Source organism: Lissotriton vulgaris, chromosome 6 (genome assembly GCF_964263255.1).
Source record: "Lissotriton vulgaris chromosome 6, aLisVul1.2, whole genome shotgun sequence".
NCBI lineage: Eukaryota > Metazoa > Chordata > Amphibia > Caudata > Salamandridae > Lissotriton > Lissotriton vulgaris.
Genome location: NC_141694.1, coordinates 760467074 through 760488566, shown reverse-complemented (window position 1 = coordinate 760488566; position 21493 = coordinate 760467074). Strand labels below are relative to the sequence as shown.

Below are 21493 nucleotides of genomic sequence, written 5' to 3'. Positions count from 1 at the left end.
AGCTGCATACTACGCAGCTCTTGCAATCTTGTGGCCATGGCAAGCTCTTTTCTGTCCCTGGGATCTCATGGACAGGGGGCCAGTCAACCAACCTTTAAGAGTGCTTAGGGACCTGGGCCACAACAGTTGCAGGCCAGCAACATCTAGGCAAAATCCACCAAATGATAGTCCCCTTCCAAGAGTACGGCAAACCACAGGCCACTACATTCTGTGGATAATCCAGTTGCAGTACCTCCTGCCCCAATAGTTTCTCTTGTCCTCTTCTCAGGGAAGCTCAAATGTAGCTGTACCCCAGCACCCAGCTGTGTATTGCAGACTGGGGGACAGGTACACATACCATGATTCAAGCACTAGAAAAAGTCACCAGAGAAGGGGCCTGATTATGAGTTTGGCAGATTGTTTACTCCATTGCAAGCATGGTGGATATCCCGTCCACCGTATTATAAGTTCCATTATAGCCAATAGAATATAATGGAACTCATAATAGGGCAGATGTCATGTTTGGGATGGAGTAACCCACCCACCAAACACTTAATCAGGCCCTAAATGTTTATTTATTCCTCTATGAATGATTGTCTATCTCATGCCTATTCATGGACACACAATAAATTGTGACAGAATGTCCTCACACACCGCCAAGTGGCATGTTTCATCATAGTACTCCTCTTGCTCTTCAGAAACCCAGTTTGATGAAGAGCAGGTCTGCACTTTATAGTAAAAGAGGCACTTCTAACTATTGAACCTGTGATGTGAATAAAGAAAAAACAATGTGATACATCAAAATTATCTTTTATTATGAAAGAGATATCACTTGGCATTAAAAACCAGAGTGTAGACTAGGGGAACCAGTAACCCATCCTTACCTTAGAACATCAACATGTTTCTGCCTCTTGGCTTACAAGAGTCCATGGCACTAGTCAAGACAGAACACAGGATCATCTTGTGGCAAACAACCCTGTTAGTGCCACTTTTCAGTTGGACTGACCTTTGTCGTCCTGCAGTTTCCTAGGTACGTAGGCACCCTAACTGTTGGTCATCTGTGCCCCATGGAGGAAGGGCTCTGGCACCCCTGTAGTCACAAATACTTCACAGTGCATCCCTTGTGGTTCACCTAACACTGCTCACTCCTTCCTCCCGACGTTTCCTCTGCCTGACACTGCACTCTGTCTCCAGGGAGAACTCTGAAATAGTGAAAGACATGACTAACCTTGGCAAGTAGCTTTTTAAATACCAAGCTGAATAACAGTTACCTGCACACACAGGCCCCGTCATGGCAAACCTGTGGTACATTTCAAGAGCTACATCAGTGGATGGCAGAATCAGGGATACAGCCCCACGGGGGAGCATTTGTTTTACCCCTTGACAAGGGACTTGCAGCAAACTCAAGTCAGACAATCATGTATACATTAATCATCAGTATGTATATGACAAGCACAGTGCTTTGGCACTGAAGGGTCTAACCCTTATGCCAGCAAAGAGAGTCTAAACAAGAAGTGAGAAGCCATAAAGGTCAGGGGAGACCACACAAAAAGACACCAGGTCTAAAAATCTGGATGTCAGAACATGACTGCAAACTTCCTAACAGTTATATGCTCCCATTGAGTTTGTGCTTCTAATTTCTGTGCAAAAAATACGGAATAACATATGCAGATAGTATTTGCACCCATGTTGTGGTACTCCAAAACTTCAATGTGCATAGTTTGGAGGAATTGTATTTTGCTGAATTACATAAGTAAAAACTGAGTTTTTAAAAGAAATTCTTTGTTCATGTCCAAGTTCAAAAAATGTGCGATGTAATCAAATATAGGGGAGACATTTGAATTCATAGCTAAACAATAAGGCAGAAACTATTTACGTTTCAACTAAAATGTTTAATCGAAGAAACTGTAGATAATTTATTTACTTTAAGTTTTCTATTCAAACAGGTGGACACACTTATCATGATGTACAAAACTCACTGTCAGTGTGTTCTTGACAATGCAATTAATGGAAATTTTGAAGAGGTAAGTGTATTATTTAGTTGAAAAAACACAAATGTGTATCTATTTTTGTAAGTTCCAACGATGTATTTGGTTTTCATTTTCAGGTAGTACAAATAGATTATGGCAAGATAATGCTCATTTATCAGATCTCAGCGGGATAAAAGTTAAGAAATATGTCCATACACGTTCACTTGCCTTATAATCACAAGGATGGGTATCTGCATGTAAGAATGCTGACTTTTGCCGACATTGTCCACATCTATGTCAAAGCAAATGGCATGAGCGAAACTTGAAGGGATAATCATATTTGTTGTACTTAGTCTAAATATCTAGATTAAAGGAGCAAAGTTTGCCAGGCACTGGATCGATTCAGAAAAGGGGGGTGGTGATGGACAGAGTATGTGAATTAAGCAGACCACTCCTACCCAGTCCAAAGATCAGGGCTTGATCCATCACCGTTTTTTAGCTCACTGCACCATCCCAGCTCAGAACCTGGCTTCATGCAAATTAGTCTGTCCCTGGCCCAGTGCATCATGGGAACAGGGCAGACCAAACTACCAAGCCAATTCTTTTACTGGAAAGGAAACAAGCTTCCGGGGACCAGTTTCTGGCATTACAGCCATCTTTGGCCCGGCTTGCTTGAATCCTGATGGTGCAGTGAGCAAGGGACTCACATCTAAGCATACCCTTCCACGCTTGTGGTGGACAAAACGATTCAGAAAAGGGGGGGGGGGTGGTGATGGACAGAGTATCCAAATTAAGCAGACCACTCCTACCCAGTCCAAAGATCAGGGCTTGATCCATCACCGTTTTTTAGCTCACTGCACCATCCCAGCTCAGAACCTGGCTACATGCAAATTAGTCTGTCCCTGACCCAGTGCATCATGGGAACAGGGCAGACCAAACTACCAAGCCAATTCTTTTACTGGAAAGGAAACACGCTTCCGGGGACCGGTTTCTGGCATTACAGCCGTCTTCGGCCCGGCTTGCTTGAATCTGATGGTGCAGTCAGCAAGGGACTCACATCTGAGCATACCCTTCCACGCTTGTGGTGGACAAAACAATTCAGAAAAGGGGGGGTGGTGATGGACAGAGTATCTGAATTAAGCAGACCACTCCTACCCAGTCCAAAGATCAGGGCTTGATCCATCACCGTTTTTTAGCTCACTGCACCATCCCAGCTCAGAACCTGGCTACATGCAAATTAGTCTGTCCCTGGCCCAGTGCATCATGGGAACAGGGCAGACCAAACTACCAAGCCAATTATTTTACTGGAAAGGAAACAAGCTTCCAGGGCACTGGATCGGGCAAAGAGGTTTTTTCTAAAGTATTATATTTCGGAGGTCTACAATACACACTTTCAGTGAAATCTTTAAGCTAGGTTTGGAGGTTGACTCAATTGATGTGTGTCATGGACTGGTGCAAATAGTAGGTTTAATTTGAAGCATTTACCATAATATTACATTGTGGCACTGGTGTTAATGTTCGTTAATATTAACCCGACATGGTGTCAGATTCAAATATTACAATCAAAACAAGCGATGGTATATACAATTGGTTTTGCCTAGGTGATTAATAATATATATATATATATATATATATATATATATATATATATATATATATATGTACATTTTGGCAAGCAGTCGTCGCTCAATTAAGCAACAGAGTGACTATGTTGGAAACAATGAAACATGCCACCTATTTAAAGTATATTTTGAGAGGTTTGGGAATATAGCTAAAAATAGACAAACGAACAGATGCACGTTGAGTGACAAAATACATTAAAGAACCAAAAAACACCCTCCCAATCTTGGCAACAAGTTTGCACCCCCTACTTCCCGATTGAGCATTAACCATGAAGCCCCGTTGGGATTTTTTTTTAACACTTACTGGAAGTGGACATTGTGAAAAAAATCCTAGATTAGGAATGAAAAGGTCTTCACTGTGCATACTCCCATCAGTTGTAGCTCTAGACTAATGGTGCTGGAGATACTCAGGCCAAGAAAAGCAAAGATAAGACACAAGCCTCTTCCTCCATACTCCCGCTCTATGGAACGATTCCATGCCCTCATGAACCAAATAAATCTTTAAGAAAAGTTATGAGCAGGAAAGTCTTTCAAAATAACTATGATATATACCACCCTAAAGGTAGAGTTGCTAACAGATTGAATATGTTTCCTACTAATTTTATTTTAGGCCGGCCAATCCACTCTCAACATAATGATTCTGCTTGTGATGTTTTGATGTCAACTCATTTCATCGCTACTTTGTTAGCATGATAATAAAAAATACAGCTGTCTCTAGCAGACTTGAAAAGTATTACGGCAGAAAGCTAAAAACTGCTACAAGTTTTAATCCCGACAGGCCAACTCAACTTTTAGACATTCTGATGTCGACATGATCAGTGCCATTGACTTGGCATTAGTAATACCTGGCATTTAGAGGGCCACCAAACTATAAAGCATGTTATCATTATTATTATTACATATTTAGAAAACAGTAATTTGAAATATGCTTCAATTAGTTTCAGACTGTGTGGAACAGAAAGGGAACAAACTCGCTAACCGAGGCACTAAATAATACCATGTATATGGCCAGGGGTTTAAGTGAGATGCAAGAAACACTGGGGTCTCTCAGAGGGGCGTGGCCGATTTAATTAAGGGCATGGCTTTAAAACACACAAGCTAAAAATGTGTTCTTGGCATAGTGTGCCGCACTAGTAATTTGTTGCTACTGTCAGTGCATCCAGATATATAATACAAGTAACATTACAGATACAACAAGCCAGGACTAGTGGATTTATCAATGCTTGTTAGTTGCATAAGATAAATACGCAACAACTATGGCTTCATTGTATATAACATTGAAAATTCAGTTGTGACAAAGTGAGACTGTGAAAGAAACATAACGAGTTTTTGAAGTTACATCAATGGCAGTAAAGGGTGTTACTGCAGCAGAATTAAGATTTTTTTTTAGGTTGAGCCTAGCAGCGCGCATACGCTGATCTGCGTGGTTTCTTGTCGCTACTCTGTGTGGGTCTGACTCATCCCACACATTGGATTGGCTTTTGCATGTGTCTTTCTTTAATGAACGCACGTAAATGGCTAAAGGTGGGTGCATGTCCCACCTCTTTTGAAATGTTCACTCACAGCGTTTTTGCCTCGGGAGCAAGCAGCGGTACGCAGGGCGGCACCTGCAGTGCCTCCTTGTTTCCACATCCAGGCATTCCCGATGCACATGACAGTGGTGGGCGCAGCTCCACAGCCACGGCTTGAGGTATGCATTCACCAACCTTGCCCAGTGTGTGTTCTCTGAGGCAGGGAATGTGTGGTATGTATAGGAGAGAGCGTGTGAAACATCACACTGGTGCACATCTCCGGTTGCGTACGTTGCTTGAAATAGTGATCTGGGGTTGTCCGTACCAAAGACACTTCCGTATTTATTTTCATAGTTTAAAACTTGATTCTGCTCGGGTTCACGAGGAAGTGTCATTATTTAAGGATCTTGGTGTGTGACATCACAGTGCACTGCGCACAAGAGAAATGGGAAGTTTTTTTCTCATAGACCTAACTTGCAGCATTGGCAGATTCTTACGAGGGCCATAACTGATTCCCGTGGGTGAGTAGCTCCACTATTTGACCATCTATACAACCCAGTTGTGTTTCTAGAAACTAACTGTGAGTCCGTGAATGAGTGAATGAATGATTCATACACCACAAACTCTATGGTGTTATCTAGTGTGGAAGCATGCTGTGTCAGCTCGCCTTTTAAGTTGTCTGCGCATTGCTCAATAGCAGCATTCTTCTACTGAACCTGTTAGAAATGGGGGTTTCTAGTTGGCAGAAGTAGGTACCTTTGTCTAAGTAGGGATCGTTCTTCTTGTCAGGATAAGGGAGTTACACTCCTAAAATAACCCCTTCTCACCCCCTTGGTAGCTTGGCACGAGCAGTCAGGCTTATCTAAGAGGCAGTGTGTAAAGCTTTTGCACATAACCAACAGTAATACAGAGTAATCACTACAAAAGTACACCACACCAGTTTAGAAAAATATCCAATATTTTTATATACTCAAGACAAGACCAAAAACGGTAAAAATCCACAATACAGTACTTAGAAATCTTCAGTTATCAAAATAACCTTGAAAAACAGTTCATTGAAGACGATAGCTCCCTCTGGGCTCTGGGGCAATCACGGCGTCGTGAACAAACAAATCCAAACAGTTCTGGGTGACTGCAATGTCGCAGGGCAGCTAACGTGTCGGGAAGCCACGCAAAACAGTACCTTTAGAAATGCAGGGCATCGGCGACCTCTCGTTGAGCGTCCAAAAGCACGGCATCAGCAGGCGTCAGTTCCAGAGGCCAGTGCAGGAGTCGTCGGGCCCTCAAAGTCACACGAGTTTCAGGTCGAACTCCTCGCGGTTGAAGTCAGGAGCGCTGGCATCGGCAGGCGTCGGGTGCTGTGGTGCGAAGTGCAGCAGTGCAGCGTGTGATACCCTCGGGTCATGGTGCGTGTAGCTGCTCGGTGCAGCATCAGATGGCATCGTCTAAGAGACCAGGGTCGCGGTGTGAAGTGAGGCGGTGCTCGTCGCGTTGCTGGCAGGTCACAATGCAGACAGCGGCTTCGGCATTGCTGAAGCTCTGTCGTCAGCTGGCAAAATTAAGCCAATGGCTCCGGCATCAGTAGGCCAAGGCTGCGGTGCAGGATGAAAGTGGTGTGATGTGTAACTTTACAAGCAGGGCTCCCGAGCCACAGTGCAAGCAGCAACGTCGATTTCAGCATGGAGCGGTGTCGGGATATATAGGCTGCGGCATAAAGCTAGGCGATGCTGAGTGAGGTGTCCACAGGTCGCGGTGCGAGCAGCGGCTCGGTAGCGGCATCAGCAGGGGTTTTCATGAGACCAGGGTCGTGTTGCGGCAGTGCCCTCTGCGGTGCCTTCAGGACACTGAGTCGGCAGCGGCGTCGTAAACGGCGTCAAGTTGCTTTTTCTTCTGTTGCAGCACAAAACACACAGTCCCCAGTGGTGAGGACAGAAGAACTTGAAGTCTTTTTTGTTCCTGAGACTTCTTGATCAGGGGGCAAGATCTCCCTCAAGCCCTTGGAGAAACTCCAAAAGATACAGTGTTGAAAGTTCAAGTCCAGTCCTTTCACTGCCCAAGACAGAAGCAGCCACTGCAGGCTAACACAGCAAAGCACTCAACAAAGTGGGAGTTCCACTTCACAGCTTCTCCAGCTCTTCTTGGAAGTCTTCTTGGTCCAAAAGAGTTCTTAAATTTAGGGGTTTGGGCCCCACTTTTTATATCCCAAAATCCTTTGTCTTCTCAGGCAGAGAGTGTCTGTGCCCAACCAGAACCAGTTCTGCCCTCACTGGTGTGGCTTCCTGGCAGGAGGTGGTGACGGCATTGCCAGAGGCAGAACAGGCCCATTCAGGTAAAAGGAAATCTCCTCCTCCTCCTCTAAATACAGCCCAGGTCTATTCAGCCCTTTCCTGACCCACCTAGACTATCTGGAGCCACAGCTCCTCTCCAGTCCCTATCATCCAAAACCCAGACAGTAAATCCACAAACCCAGCAGAGGCCTACAGGATGGCTGAGCAAGAAAATACCTACTTTCTAAAACGGGTACTAAAAGATGCATCTTTAGATTCTGAGTTCAGGCATACTAAACTTTATTTTTCCACATTGATCCCAGGGCCAGTTATATTTATAAGATGTTATAAACAAACACACCATTCTGTCCTATGGGAACAGGTAGCCTTGCAATAGTAAAAAACGAAATTGGCAGTAATTCACTATCAGGACATGCCATACACACCAGGGTATGTCTTAGCTTTCACATACACTGCACTCTGCCCACAGGGGTACCTTGGGCCTATCTTAGGGGTGACTGACATGTAAGAAAAGGGAAGGTTGGGGCCTGGCAAGTGAGTGCACTTGCCAAGTCAACATGGCAGTCCCAGACTGCACACAGGCTCTGCAATGGCAGGCCAGAATTACACTTACAGGCTGCTTGTGTGGGTGGCACAATCCAGTGCTACAGCCCACTAGCAGCATTTGATGTACAGGCCCTGGCACACTCAGTGCACTTTACTAGGGACTGACAAGTAAATCAAATACGCCAATCATGGAAACACCAATCCTTAACACAATTTACAACAGGAGGACTTGCACTTTAACACTGAACAGCAGTGAGAAAGTGCGCAGAGACACTACATCAGCATAAACAGAGTCAAAACCAGGAGGTCAGAAAGCAAAAAGACTGGGGAAACACACCAAAAGATGTCAAGTCTAACAGAGCCCAAGGCTCAGAACCTGGGGGGAGCTGGGGAACGAGGTTCGAGTGTGGCGGGAGGCTCAAACATCCTGTGATTCTGGGCAAATCACTTAATCTCTCTGTACCTAAAAATGAATGTGTCCGTGTAATGCAATTGGTGCTCATGAAAGGCGCTCTGATACCTTGTGTCTTTTTACCTAAGTATTTGGAGTAACTTGTAACAAATTGTGCCAGTGCAAAGAAAACAACGAAAAGTGACTGACAGCTCTGTCTTCATGCCAAGTATAGTGTTGTAGTGTTTTTGTTTTTTGAAATGTGGGTTTGTGTTAGTTTGGTCCAAAGTAGTCTGCTGGCTTCTACCCCCCCTCTTAAAGTGACAGAGCTACCACTCTGAGAATTGAAAGTAGGGATTGGATCAGAATTACAGGATCCGTGACTGAAGTACTAAACCCCAGATCTTAAGCTTGTCCCAAGGTTGACCCCCCACAACCACCCAATTACTCCTTCACATGTCCTGGGCTCTCTCTCGGCTCTTCCCTACCTACCTTTCCTCTGTGCTTGTTTATTTAAATCACATCACCAGAACCCAAGCCTGCAAATGTTACAACAACACTATACCAATAACCAAATTTGAGGAGGGTCAAGGGAATATATTTAACGACCTATCATTTCATTTCCCTACATCATAAACTAAACCCAAACACGTATGGAAATGATCGGTCTTCTATGTGTTGCTGTACTAGAAACTGAGAAAACAGGACTATGTAAATAGTGAAGAAGTTACAGCTGGCTGAGATATTCCCATCAGACCACCCTTCTGGGGGAATTTCATCATATGGGATGTTTGTTAATGCATCCAACCAGCCGCCCAAACCATCGGATGATGGTGCGGATATGGATGTAGGATCAAAAAACTCTAGCCAGACTGTTACTCAAAGGGTAGAGTTCTGGGTGTGTGGTGCAGTGCTGTGGTGAAAAATTAAAATTAATGACTTAGACAGAAAATATATTTAACCCCTTCCGTGCGGCCGCGATTTTCCCCGTGTGCGGCCGCCGGACGAACACGGGCGGGCCATGACGAACCCCAGCCGTCATCAGCACACGAGCACCGTAGTGCATGACGGCTGGGGTTCATCACCAGCATGGAAGGGGTTAATGGGAAGTGTCTAAGTGTTAAACTTAAAACCAGGCCTGGTAGCTTGAATTAATAACTACACTATGGCGCTGTGCAGGAGGTCAACATGTTTCAGCCAAACTGGATTCTATTCGGCTTTCGTCAGGACCTATATGGATAAGCTACTGCAACAATATAAACGTGAGTGCAAAAACAAATAATAAATAATAGAAGTTCATATATCTACCAGGAACTTGGAGCCCCAATGTTCACAAGGGAGATGTACATTATTTCTTAATCCAGCGCTTTGCAATCACCTTCAGTTTTGGCGGGCAATACGGAGCTTAACTAACTAATTATTCAATGACCATCAGTATAAAAGGGAGGAGTCCGGTCCAAGTCGGTACCTCCACTCCCTCTCGGATGACAGAGAGAGGTCCAGACGGACAGGTAAGGACTCCTCAGTATGGGTACTGGGTATTTTCTGAAAAAACTCCCAATTTATAACTATCTACTCTTTACAACACAGAGTAATCAGTGTGCTTCTCCTTTGTTTGTCGCTGTGGTTCAGATTGACTCTGTCCACATTAGGAAAGTTAGTGATAGGATGCTATAGCTAACAGCTAGGGCATATAACCTTGAGATTTATGCCTTCCCTTTGCACCTTAGAGCGGGGCCTCATATTTCCCAAGCGGTTGCCGGGCGAGGTGAGATCATCTCCCACGCAAAGCGCGGTGAGTACACACAGATAGATCATTTGTTAAAGTTGTTCTGTGTAAGAGTGAGTATCTCAGTAATAAGCTAAGTACAAATTTCTTATACTTTGTGTGTTGTCTGTACAGTCTCTTGTGAATAGTTGGATATATATGTGAATATGTGTTGGTTATTGTTTTTTCAATAGGATTAAGAAATAATGTACATCTCCCTTGTGAACATTGGGGCTCCAAGTTCCTGGTAGATATATGTACTTCTATTATTTATTATTTGTTTTTGCACTCACGTTTATATTGTTGCAGTAGCTTATCCATCTAGGTCCTGACGAAAGCTGGATAGAATCCAGTTTAGCTGAAACATGTTGACCTCCTGCACAGCGCCATAGTGTAGTTATTAATTCAAGCTACCAGGTGTGGTTTTAAGTTTAACACTTCGACACTTCCCATTAAATATATTTTCTGTCTAAGTCGTTAATTTTAATTTTTCACCACAGCACTGCACCACACACCCAGAGCACTACCCTTTGAGTAACAGTCTGGCTAGAGTTTTTTGATCCTACATCCATATCCGCACCATCATCCGATGGTTTGGGCGGCTGGTTGGATGCATTAACAAACATCCCATATGATGAAATTCCGCCAGAAGGGTGGTCTGATGGGAATATCTCAGCCAGCTGTAACTTCTTCACTATTTACATAGTCCGGTTTTCTCAGTTTCTACAACAACACTATACCCACAGCGAGCACCATACACCTCAGCAAGGACTGCAGCTTTATGTTATTAAGGAGACTTCGATGCTCACAGATACCTTGGTGTTAGACTTGGGTACTAAAAAAACAAACATTTGCAATGCAATAGGTCTCGCATTTGCAGGAGTTTGAGATATTGGCATTGTAAATTACAGTGCCTTTTATTTATGCTTTGAAAACCTGCAAGCGGTGCCTAAACACGCACTTTGTACTTATAGTTGTTGCTTATGTGAATCATGGCTGGCAGTACAGTAACTGCGCCTCTTTAACTTCTAGCCTTACTTCTCGTAAGCAACGATCATAAGTACAAAGTGTGTGTTTAGGCACCGCTTGCCAGTTTTCAAAACATATATAAAAGGCACGGTCATTTATAATTCCAACGGCTCAAATTCTCGCAAATGCGAGACCTATTTATTTCATTGCAAATGCTTGTTTTTCTCGCAGACGGTGAGGACAAAATTGGAGAGCCCAATAGAGAACTGTCTCGGCACCTGGTTTTCAGAACTGCTGGTGCTGAGCACTGGCAGGACCTGGCCCACCTAAATAAAGCCCTGTATAGGTTTTGTTTTTTTATTTTTTATTATTTTTAATCTTTTTATTTTCAAAGAAAAACAACATTAAATGTGGTCACACACAAGGCAGAGCATTGTTACACATTATACAGATAAAGAATACACAGGAAGCAAAAGGCTGGCGAATCACTGTGGATCATGGGGCTAAGTCCATTTCCTATTTTACCGAGATCATCAATCAATTAGCTTGTCAACAGTTGTAATCAGGGGGGGCTTGCATATGTTTCTCCTGTATTCATTCCAGTTGGACCACACTGCCACCCATTTCCTCGGGCATCCCCTGCCGCATATACTGTAAATTGATACTTGTATAGCGCACTACTCACCCGCAAGGGTCTCAAGGCGCTTGTACGAATACCGCTGTGGAACCCATACTGGCTTTCCCTGTGAGGCGTCCACTCCTGGGCACCCCCAAGGTGGAGGCCAGGCATCTTTAGCATTGTGGGGGCCGTTGTGGAGATTGAGCAAGCTATAGCCCAGAGTTGCAGAGTGGGACTCCATGATTGGAATAGGCACCGAGGCGAGAATTATCAGGTCCGTGGAACTTTTGAGCCCAAGACCCGCCGAGGCGGGGAATTGAACCCTGGTCCCGGGCCAGACCTCTGCATCAGGGTCTGCCACTCTAACCATTGAGCCACACTTCTCCTGAACCATGCTCCAGTCCATGTCTTTCTGCCATGCGCTGAGTGTTGGTGGTGCGGCAGCCCCCCACATCCTTGCAATGTTCCTCTTTGCTATCGCTAGGCCTAGCGTTGCCCACAGTTTGCTTTTTGCTGGGTGGTCAGAGGGTGTCCAGATGTTAAGGAGGCACCTCTTCGCCTCAGATCGCAATTCCACCCCCACACTTCCCTCATACAATTGAGCACCCGTGTCCAATAGCCCTGTATCTCCCGGCATTCCCATAATATGTGCAGAAAGGTTCCTACCTCCCCACACCCCCTACGAAAGAGTCCATCGTCGCTGCACCCCACCAGGACTAGCCTGGTGCCAGAGATGTATACTCTATGTAGGATCTTCAACTGGATCAATCGCTATTTAGCCAATATTGCTATTTCTTTGGGGGACGCCAGCGTCTTTCACCATTCTTCATCGCAATCTCGAGTTCGTTTGCCTCCCATTTCTCTCTAAGGCTAGTAATGGATCCGGGGTATGATTAATTAGCTTTCTGTATGTGAGCGATATGGCCTTCTCCTGGAAGTGGCCATCCAGTAGTCTATCTTCTAATGGTGATGACTTGGGAGGTGCGTCCCAGGAGGAATATTGGCCTGGAGTGCATGTCGAACCTGCATGTAACGGAAGTGTTCCTTCCGGACTAAATCGTATGTGTGTTGAAGGGTGTCAAATGTTAGTACTCCCTCTGGGCCCCATAAATCCTTGATACAAGATATGCCTATGAGATCCCAGTTTCTAAATCCTTTTGTGCGGCTAAGAGTGCCTAGCTTCTCTGAAGCCCACAGTGGGGTTGCCTGGGTGAGTCTGCCAGCCCAACCCAATTTCTTTTGGACTATATGTCACAGCTGGACAGAGTGTTTGGTTGGTCCTGTTAGACTATACCTTCCCGGTCTGGAGTAGAGAGCCACTTCGAAGTTGCCACCCAGGAGAAGCCATTTGCAATCTCGTACCCTGGTTCATTCCCTGCACAGTATGTACCTTGATTAATGGCCGATAAATGTGCTGCCCAATAATATTTCCGGATATCCGGGAGTGCTATCCCCCGTCAAACCAGCCCAGTGTGAGTTTCTGGAGGGAGATACAAGGCACACCAGTCCAGAGAAGGTCTCTCTGGGTAGCCTCAATAGTGGCAAAATACTTTTGTGGGACTAGGTCTTGGTGATTTTGGAGGGCATATAGGAACCGTGTCAGCGCCATCATTTTAAAAAGTGCTGCTCGGCCAAGCAGCGATAACAGGAGGTTCTTCCAGACGGTGGCGTCTCTTTGGAGCCGCTGTAAGGGTGGCAAGAGGTTCCGCTCGTATCCCCTTAGAGATGTATATTCCTAGATATGTGAAGCTGTCGCTAACTATTTGGATCGGGCAATCATCCGGTGTCCGTTTGGGGGCTCCGTGCAAGACATATATGAGAGATTTCCACCAGTTAATGCTGTAGCCGGAGTATTCTCCGAAACTCCGAAAGATATCCAGTGCTGCAGTAAGGGACTCATGCGGTGCCGTAAGGTACAGGAGGATATCATCAGCATATAGCGAAATCCTGTCCTCCAGCCGTCAGTCCACCGTATCCCCTTCAGGGAGGGGGTCTGCCTAATCCAGGCTGCCATCGGTTCTAGAGCCAGAGAAAAGAGAAGGGGTGAGAGGGGGCATCCCTGCCTTGTTCCCCTCTCCAATGTGAAAACCTCAGAGAGTTCATTGTTGACAACTACTTGAGCCAATGGTTCTGTACAAAGGAGTTGCACCCAGCTAACAAAGTTAGGGCCGAACCCCAACTTTTGAAGTATTGCCATCATGTACAACCATTCAAGCGCGTCAAAAGCCATCGCTGCCTCCAAGGACACCACCACTGCATCCACACGCAACCGGTGGCAGCATCCCAATACCCCATGGAGATGTCGTACGTTAAGCGCCGTGTTGCGGTGAGGCATAAAGCCCGATTGGTCCGGGTGTACAAGGATATAGAGGACCAGTTTGATTCTGTTGGCCAGGACCTTGGCTAGGAGTTTCGGCTCCACATTGAGCAGTGATATCGGTCTATAAAAGGTACAGGACTCTTTGGGTTTCCCCGCCTTGGGGATAGCAATGATAGTCGCTATCCGCTGATCCCGGGGCAGGCTACGGAGCTCCCTACTCTCCTCGAACATTTGTTTCAGGTGCGTACCAAGGCTGTCGGGTCTGCGCTTGTAGAGCTCAACAGGTAGACCGTTGGGCCCAAGAGCCTTTCCAGGGCAAAGGACATGAATGGCCTTCACTATCTCTTCCAGGGTCAGAGGTGCTTCCATAGTCTCCTGTTCTTCCACGGAGAGGGAGGGAAGGATGATGTCGTCCAAGAAGGCTGCCGAATCTCTTTCCGACCTTTTGGTTCTCCTAGTATACAACCTTTTATAATGCAATCCAAACTCCTGGACAATCTCTTCTGGCTCTGTGATAACTGTCCCTGCGTCCGCCTAAAATTCAGCCACCACCTTCTGAGCTTGCTGCTTCTTATCTAACCATACTATCAATTTACCTGCCTTGTCTGCCTGATCGTATAACCTACCATCCCTGTCCCTCGCCAATGTCTTAGCTGCGTCAGTAGCAAGGTCCTTGTATTCTGCAGCCTTCAATTGGAGTTGGTGGATCATGTCAGGGCTCCCATCGCTCTGTGCAGTACCCTCAAGTACCCACAGGTCAGTTTCTAAAAACAACAATTGCGCCTCACATTCCTTGCGGTGCCCCGCAATCACCGAGAGGGCTTTTCCTCTCAACACCGTCTTGAAGACCTTCCACAAGACCACCCCATAATCTACGGTTCCCACATTTTCTTCGAAGTATCGATTGAGTAAGTTTCTTTTTGGTATCCTCGCCCTTTATGTGCCATGCGGCAATCGGAGCCACACACCCGACCTTCCGGTTGCCAAGTGTTATATGTGCGCAGAGAGGGGAGTGATCCGATATACCTCCCGCCAGGTGGGTGACCTCACGGATTGTCGCATCTTGATGCATTGGTGCAAGAAGGTAATCCAGGCGTGAGAAGGTACGGTGTGGACCCGATAGGAAAGTGTATTGTTTTTGTGTCGGGTGCCGGAGGCGCCAGAGATCAACAAGTCCGAACGCCTCCAGAAGGTTAGGAAGCCACCTCTGTCCTGCCCCGATGTCTCTAGCTGGCTGCCTATCTAACTGCCCGGAAACAACAGCATTAAAGTCCCCACCCACTAGGAGGAGCCCCTCTGGGAGGGACAGCAGCATCTCCCCCAGATCATGGTATGATTGCGTTTGGAGACCCGGTGGAATGTACACCGTTACTAAATTGAGTCTACGACCCTCCCATTTCCCCAAAATCGTCGCAAAGCACCCTAGGGGATCCACATCCGTACGGTCCACCACCATAGAAAAGTTGCAGCGCAGAAGAATTCCCACCCGCGGGACCCTGATGTGAAACCGGCATGCGCCGCCAAAGTGTACCCCCATCTGTTTAGTGCCTGACATGTGTTACCCCTCAAGTGTGTCTCTTGTAGTAAGACAACATCCGGGAGGTGTCTCTAACAAACTGTAGCACAATACTCCATTTAAGTTTGTCCCCCAACCCATTGACGTTCCAGCTAATCAATTTGAGACTTTTATCCCACTTCGTAGCCATAGACACTGTTTCTTGCCAGTTTGTTCCTGTGCTCCCTGTGTCGCCGTACCAGAATATGTGCCCGACCTTGGTGTGACCTTAGCAACCTAACCCCCAACCCTCCTCTGTGTGACCTCACCCGACTAGACCCCCGCCCCCCTACTGCCACTTCACCCCCACCCCCCTACCTCCAAAAATCTGTGTCCCTCCCCCAACAACAACAAACCCCCCACCCTGCTTCCCTGCTACGTAGGCTTCGAACAATTCACGTCCCCAATTAGCAGAGCACCTTTTGCCCGATGCCCAACCTGGAATGGGAAGAAAACAAACAAAAAACCCTTCTTCCCCTCCTGTTAAACCTGCTCTAAGAGGAGCGTGCGTCGGCCCCAGCTCCAACCGCCCCCCACGCCCACCCCATATATAATAACAGCATACCACCAAAGTCTACACTCCTAAGGGATTGAGTTCCATCCATTTTGAGTCGGAGCCTTACCCTAATTAGTCAATGTTTCAGCCCGTCGTGGTACAATATGGGCCACAAAATCATAGAAGAGAGGGGAGGACCATCAACAATTGCTGCCAGTCATAACCAGGACCCCCATCCCATCAGGAGGCGATAGCTTCCCCCCCCCCACCAGGATCCACTAGAGCACAGTTCTTCAATCTGTGGGGCGCGACCCCCAGGGGGGTCGTGGAGTCCTGGGAAGGGGGTCGCCATTCCAGGCCTCACTTCTGTCTGGAATTTAAAACCTGCTCTTACTTTTGAAAACCGGGACGCAGTCGTTCAAATGCTGCAGCTGTAATTAATTGTCTTCTGTGATGTGAAACGAAGTGGCTGGGCCTGAAACAAACCTTCCAGGGTGCCTGCTAACTTGAATGAAATGATAATGTGTATATTGAGGAAATCTGCAAATGTAAATGGTGCTTGGGAGCGCTTCTGGCTTTAAGTGCTTTGTGATGGCAAAGATTTTTTTTTAAGTGGTAGTATGAAGACTTTCAACTGGGCTGTGAAATACATGCTTTTAATTTCACCATCCCTCTGAGGAGGTGTTAAAGCGACAGCTATGCAACAAAAAAAAATGCATTACTTATATTCTGGTATTACTAAAATCTACACTTCGGAAGCTCCACATATCCTAAAACTATTTGCACAGTTTGTAGCAGTCTACTTTATAATGTATGTAATACAAGAATAAAATAATGACTTACACTTTCACAGTATTTTTTGTCCCAGGCTGTGACATTGTAGCACTAAAAATCCCCAAGTCACTATTCCCCACTGCACTAACTAAATGTAGGGCCAGATTTACAAGAAACTGATGCATCTGCATAGGTGCGTCAGTTTCCTTGCGCCAGCGCAAAATGTCCTTCTGCCACCACGGATGCGTTGTATTTACAATACAGTGCTCCATGGCACAAGGATTAACAGATGCGTCAGAAATACTGATGCATCTGTTGGCACAAAAGTGACGCATCGCTGGAGTTGCTCATGAAAGTGTCACAACTCCAGCAATGCGCCACAACAGATAGGTGAGTCTCCCACAAAAAGCCCTGCGTCATTCCTAACGCTTGGTCTGAGCAGGCATAGGGATTTTGAAGCAGTGAAGGCGTAGAGTGATGCAGTAAAATGTTGTAAATTTCACTACGTTAGTTCTACATGGCTTTTTACGTGGGAACGCCTAGCCTGCATATAATATGACGCAAGGCGGTAAGGGACGAGGTGGCAGCTTGTCCTGACCCCGCTTGGCGCCTGCAAACTACTTAGAGCGGATGCTCTGTAAAATTATTGCTGATCCAGTACTTGAATATTTTAACGCTTAATTTTAAAATTGAATACTAATTTTAACAACATCATCTTAATTCACCCAGCACCTTGCACTTTGCACTAGCGGCGGATAGCTGTTGGAATTGATTGAGAATTTTAACTGTGTTCACCTTTATTGCTATTTTGCACTTGCGTGGGTTGCTGAGAGTCACATTTGAGCCTCAGTTAAGCTGTCAGTCGTCTGCGCTCGATATTCCAGCCTGCCCGCCCCGGTCCGACTCGGTAGCCAATACCGTAGTGCGGAGGGCGGGGCAGGCAAGAGCCAGACACCCACAGGAAGTCGAGCAGGCAGCGTTCTAGCTGTTCACTTCTGAGGGCTATTTAGCCCCTCGTCGGGTCTAGCGCGCAGCGATTGCGCGCAGCAGCGCGCCCTTGACGGCGCCTAAGACAAGCCAAAGACCTGCCCGTCTGCGCCCGTCCGCGCCAGAACGGCGCCAGGGGCCATGTCCAGATATCCAGCCCTACAGAGTTCTATAAGGTATGCCGCCGCGGACTTGCTGGCCTTGCAACCAGCCTCGTCACCATGCCGTGAGAATGAGAATTGGACATATCCTGAAGGTCCTTTCTCCTGCAAACTATGTCATTACCAAGCTAATACTTTACCCCATCTAGATCTCAATACTCCCATAGCTAGTAAACATAAAAACACATTTCAATGTTTGCTGCTAAATGTCCGGTCCTTGCCTAAAAACCAAGTTCAGATATGGGATCTACTTTACTCATCCCAGCCAGACCTATGTTTCCTGACAGAAACATGGCTCAAACCCCACACTACTCCATCCATTACCATCGCTATCCCTTCAGGATACAAGCTATTAAATATGGACCGCCCTATCAAGATAGGTGGCGGACTAGCGATCATTCACAAGGAACATCTGAAAGTCACTATTATAGAGAAACAATGCAGCTCCAGTCTGGAATTTATGTCTTTTAGGATTAATATCTCTTCCAAATTAGCTATGAAAGGGGCACTAATATACCGCCCACCAGGACCCAATGCTGGGTTCTCCCTCTCCCTCATGGAATTATTGGCACCCTACATGAGAGCCAAGGAAAACTTTATCCTTCTCGGCGATTTCAATACACATATAGACAAACCAGAACTAAGTGAAACTAAAGCCTTGCTTGCTGATATGTCCGCTCTAGGGCTCCAACTCCATAATTCCGATCCAACCCATGAAGGGGGACATTTACTAGACTTACTTTTCTCTAACTGTCCCACCCTGTCCGGCATAGTCACCTCTCAGCTGGACTGGACAGACCACCATCTATTAGAATTTGATCTTCCAATAGCTATCAAACCACCACTCCATAAAACTCTTCCCCCCATATGGCGACGTCAGTGGCATAAAGTCACCGCTGAAGGACTACAGAAGGTTTGGGAAAATCCCTTATCCCTCGCAACTGACAATGTAGAAGATACTCTATCCAGCTTCAAGGAATCTCTTTTGAAAGCCTTAGACAAAGTAGCCCCGCTAAAACTTCACAAACAATTCCCCACTCACAAAAAGGAAAAATGGTACACTGATACCTTAAGAACTGAGAAACAAGGGTGTAGAAGGCTGGAGAAAAAGTGGCGGAGGTCGCATCTCCTAGATGATAAGAATGCCTACTTAAAAGCACAATCCAAATACTACAAAAACATCAAAACAGCGCGCAAATTTAGCCTGGCCCAGCAGATATCGGAGGCTGGTAACTCCTCAAAGGAATTATATAAGATTCTCGAATCCTTTGTGAAACCTACAGCATGTGTTAGCGTAGATGATTTCTCACTGCCACTTTGTGAAGAGATATCTCTGTTTTTCGAGAATAAAATCAACCTCATTTACGACAAAATCCTGAACAACACCTCTACCAATATTTGCAGCCCCATCCCCACTGTTATCTCCGCTAACACCACCTTTCAACAAAAAACAATATCATTACTTTCCTTTCCCCCTATATCCGACACTGATCTCCACCATCTAACTAACCACATAAAATCCGGTTCCCCCAACGACCTTATACCCGCAAGAATGATGGCTCCTCTCATCTCATTTCTTGGCCCACTCCTACAAATCATAATAAATCAATCCCTCGGTGAAGGACGGGTGCCTTCCGAGTGGAAACAAGCAGTTGTAAATCCAATTCGGAAAAATACCACTCTGCCCTGGTCTGATTTATCTAACCTCAGGCCTATCTCCCTCCTACCCTATCTTGGTAAACTTACAGAGAAGCATGTGAATACCCACCTGTCTAATTACATCGAGGCAGCGGAGGGCCTGGACCCTTCTCAATCTGGCTTCAGGCCCAACCACAGCACTGAATCAGCCCTCCTCTCCGTGACCGACAACATCAGGATGTCACTGGACAGGGGGGAATCAGTGATTCTAGTGCTGTTGGACCTGTCCGCTGCCTTCGACACGGTATCACATGCTCTCCTTCTCGAAAGACTAAGTAACGTAGGGGTAGGAGGAACAGCTCTATCGTGGTTGCACAGCTTTCTTTCTGATCGAACCCAAGGTGTCAGACTGGGCTCCCATTCATCACCATCAAGAGAGCTAACTAAGGGTGTGCCACAGGGCTCGTGTCTCAGCCCTACGCTGTTTAACATTTACGTGGCCCCCTTAGCTAATTTGATAAGATCTTTTGGATTTACTCCTGTATCATACGCTGACGACACCCAGCTGCTTTTCCCCTTCCAAACCCTCACGCCGGCAACTCAATCATCATTTGCCAGTGGGATGAGGGCGGTAGCACATTGGATGGCTCAAAATTTTTTACAATGTAATGTATCCAAAACGGAGGTTATGCTGTTTGGAGGGGCCACTCTTCTCTGGTCCCCAGATTGGTGGCCTCTGGAACTTGGCCCCATCCCTAAGCCCAAACAAACAGCAAAAAATCTAGGTGTTAAACTAGACCAAGCGCTCCTACTTAAAGAGCACACCACGCAAGTGGTAGGTGCCTGCCTCCATGTGGTGGGGCTTCTGAGACGAGCCTTCCCGTTTCTACCCCCTAACCATAGGAAGACTCTCATCCAGACCCTTATCATAAGCAGAATGGATTACTGCAATGGTTTATACATCTCAGCTAATGAAGCACAGCTGAACAAACTTCAGGTCGTACAGAATACGGCGGCCAGACTGGCCCTCAACGCCCCCCCCAGAACACCGTCCAGTCCCTTACTTCACCAACTCCATTGGCTACCCGTAAAGCAGCGCATCAAATTTAAAATATGCAACGTTATACACAGATGCCTGTTTAGCACCAGCCCCAGCTATCTAAAAGAAAAATTTCTGCCCTACATCCCTGCCCGCACACTACGGTCCAGCAACCATCTCTTGCTTCAGGTCCCAAAAATCAGAAGGGCCAGACAGGGAGGCCGAGCACTGTCCTACAGTGGGCCAATTCTTTGGAACTCCCTGCCCACTGAACTAAAACAGATTAGGAGCCTGGAATTATTTAGAAAGAATCTAAAAACCTACTTGTTTACCATGCTTTAAAATTTCTCAGGTTTCTCTTCCTCAGCTCTAATCCCTGCAGGAACCCTCTAATATGCGAGCACCAGCGCAGAGATATCCCTTCGGGAATTTATTCATGCGCTTAATAAGCAAATAAATAAATAAATAAAGGCTTTACAATGTGACGCATCTCCCTAGATGCGTCACATTGTAAATTGGCCCAATTGTTTGTGCCGTCGTTGCGTCAAAAAAAGTGACGCAATGGCCTCGCAAGTAGGCACACAGGGCTTGTAAATGTGCCCCAACATTCTGTGGCTTTCTGATTACACACAGACCTCTGCAGTGAATTAATTAACAGAGGATTCCTAATGTACTACAGTGCATTTCCTACTCATTAACAACTTTAAAAAAAATATTTTTCATTTAAGCTACCACTCATTTTATATGTAGCTACCTGATGGTGAAAGACCGAAAAAACTAGGAAAATATTTTGGGGCTGATTTATGAGTGGCTTGAACCGCTGGAGAATCATTTTTTTAAAAGCTCCGGCATCACAAGAG

The 21493-nt window shown here is 46.1% G+C and overlaps 1 protein-coding gene across 1 annotated transcript in view; it reads left to right on the top strand.

Moving 5' to 3' along the window:
- The window catches only part of RFX6 (regulatory factor X6), a 465451-nt gene that overhangs the window by 262419 nt on the left and 181539 nt on the right, over nt 1-21493 (top strand). Inside the window, exon 8 of the mRNA XM_086925262.1 lies at nt 1926-2003. Within this exon, the coding sequence (XP_086781388.1) occupies nt 1926-2003 (78 nt within the window). The remainder of the gene's footprint in view (nt 1-1925; nt 2004-21493) is intronic.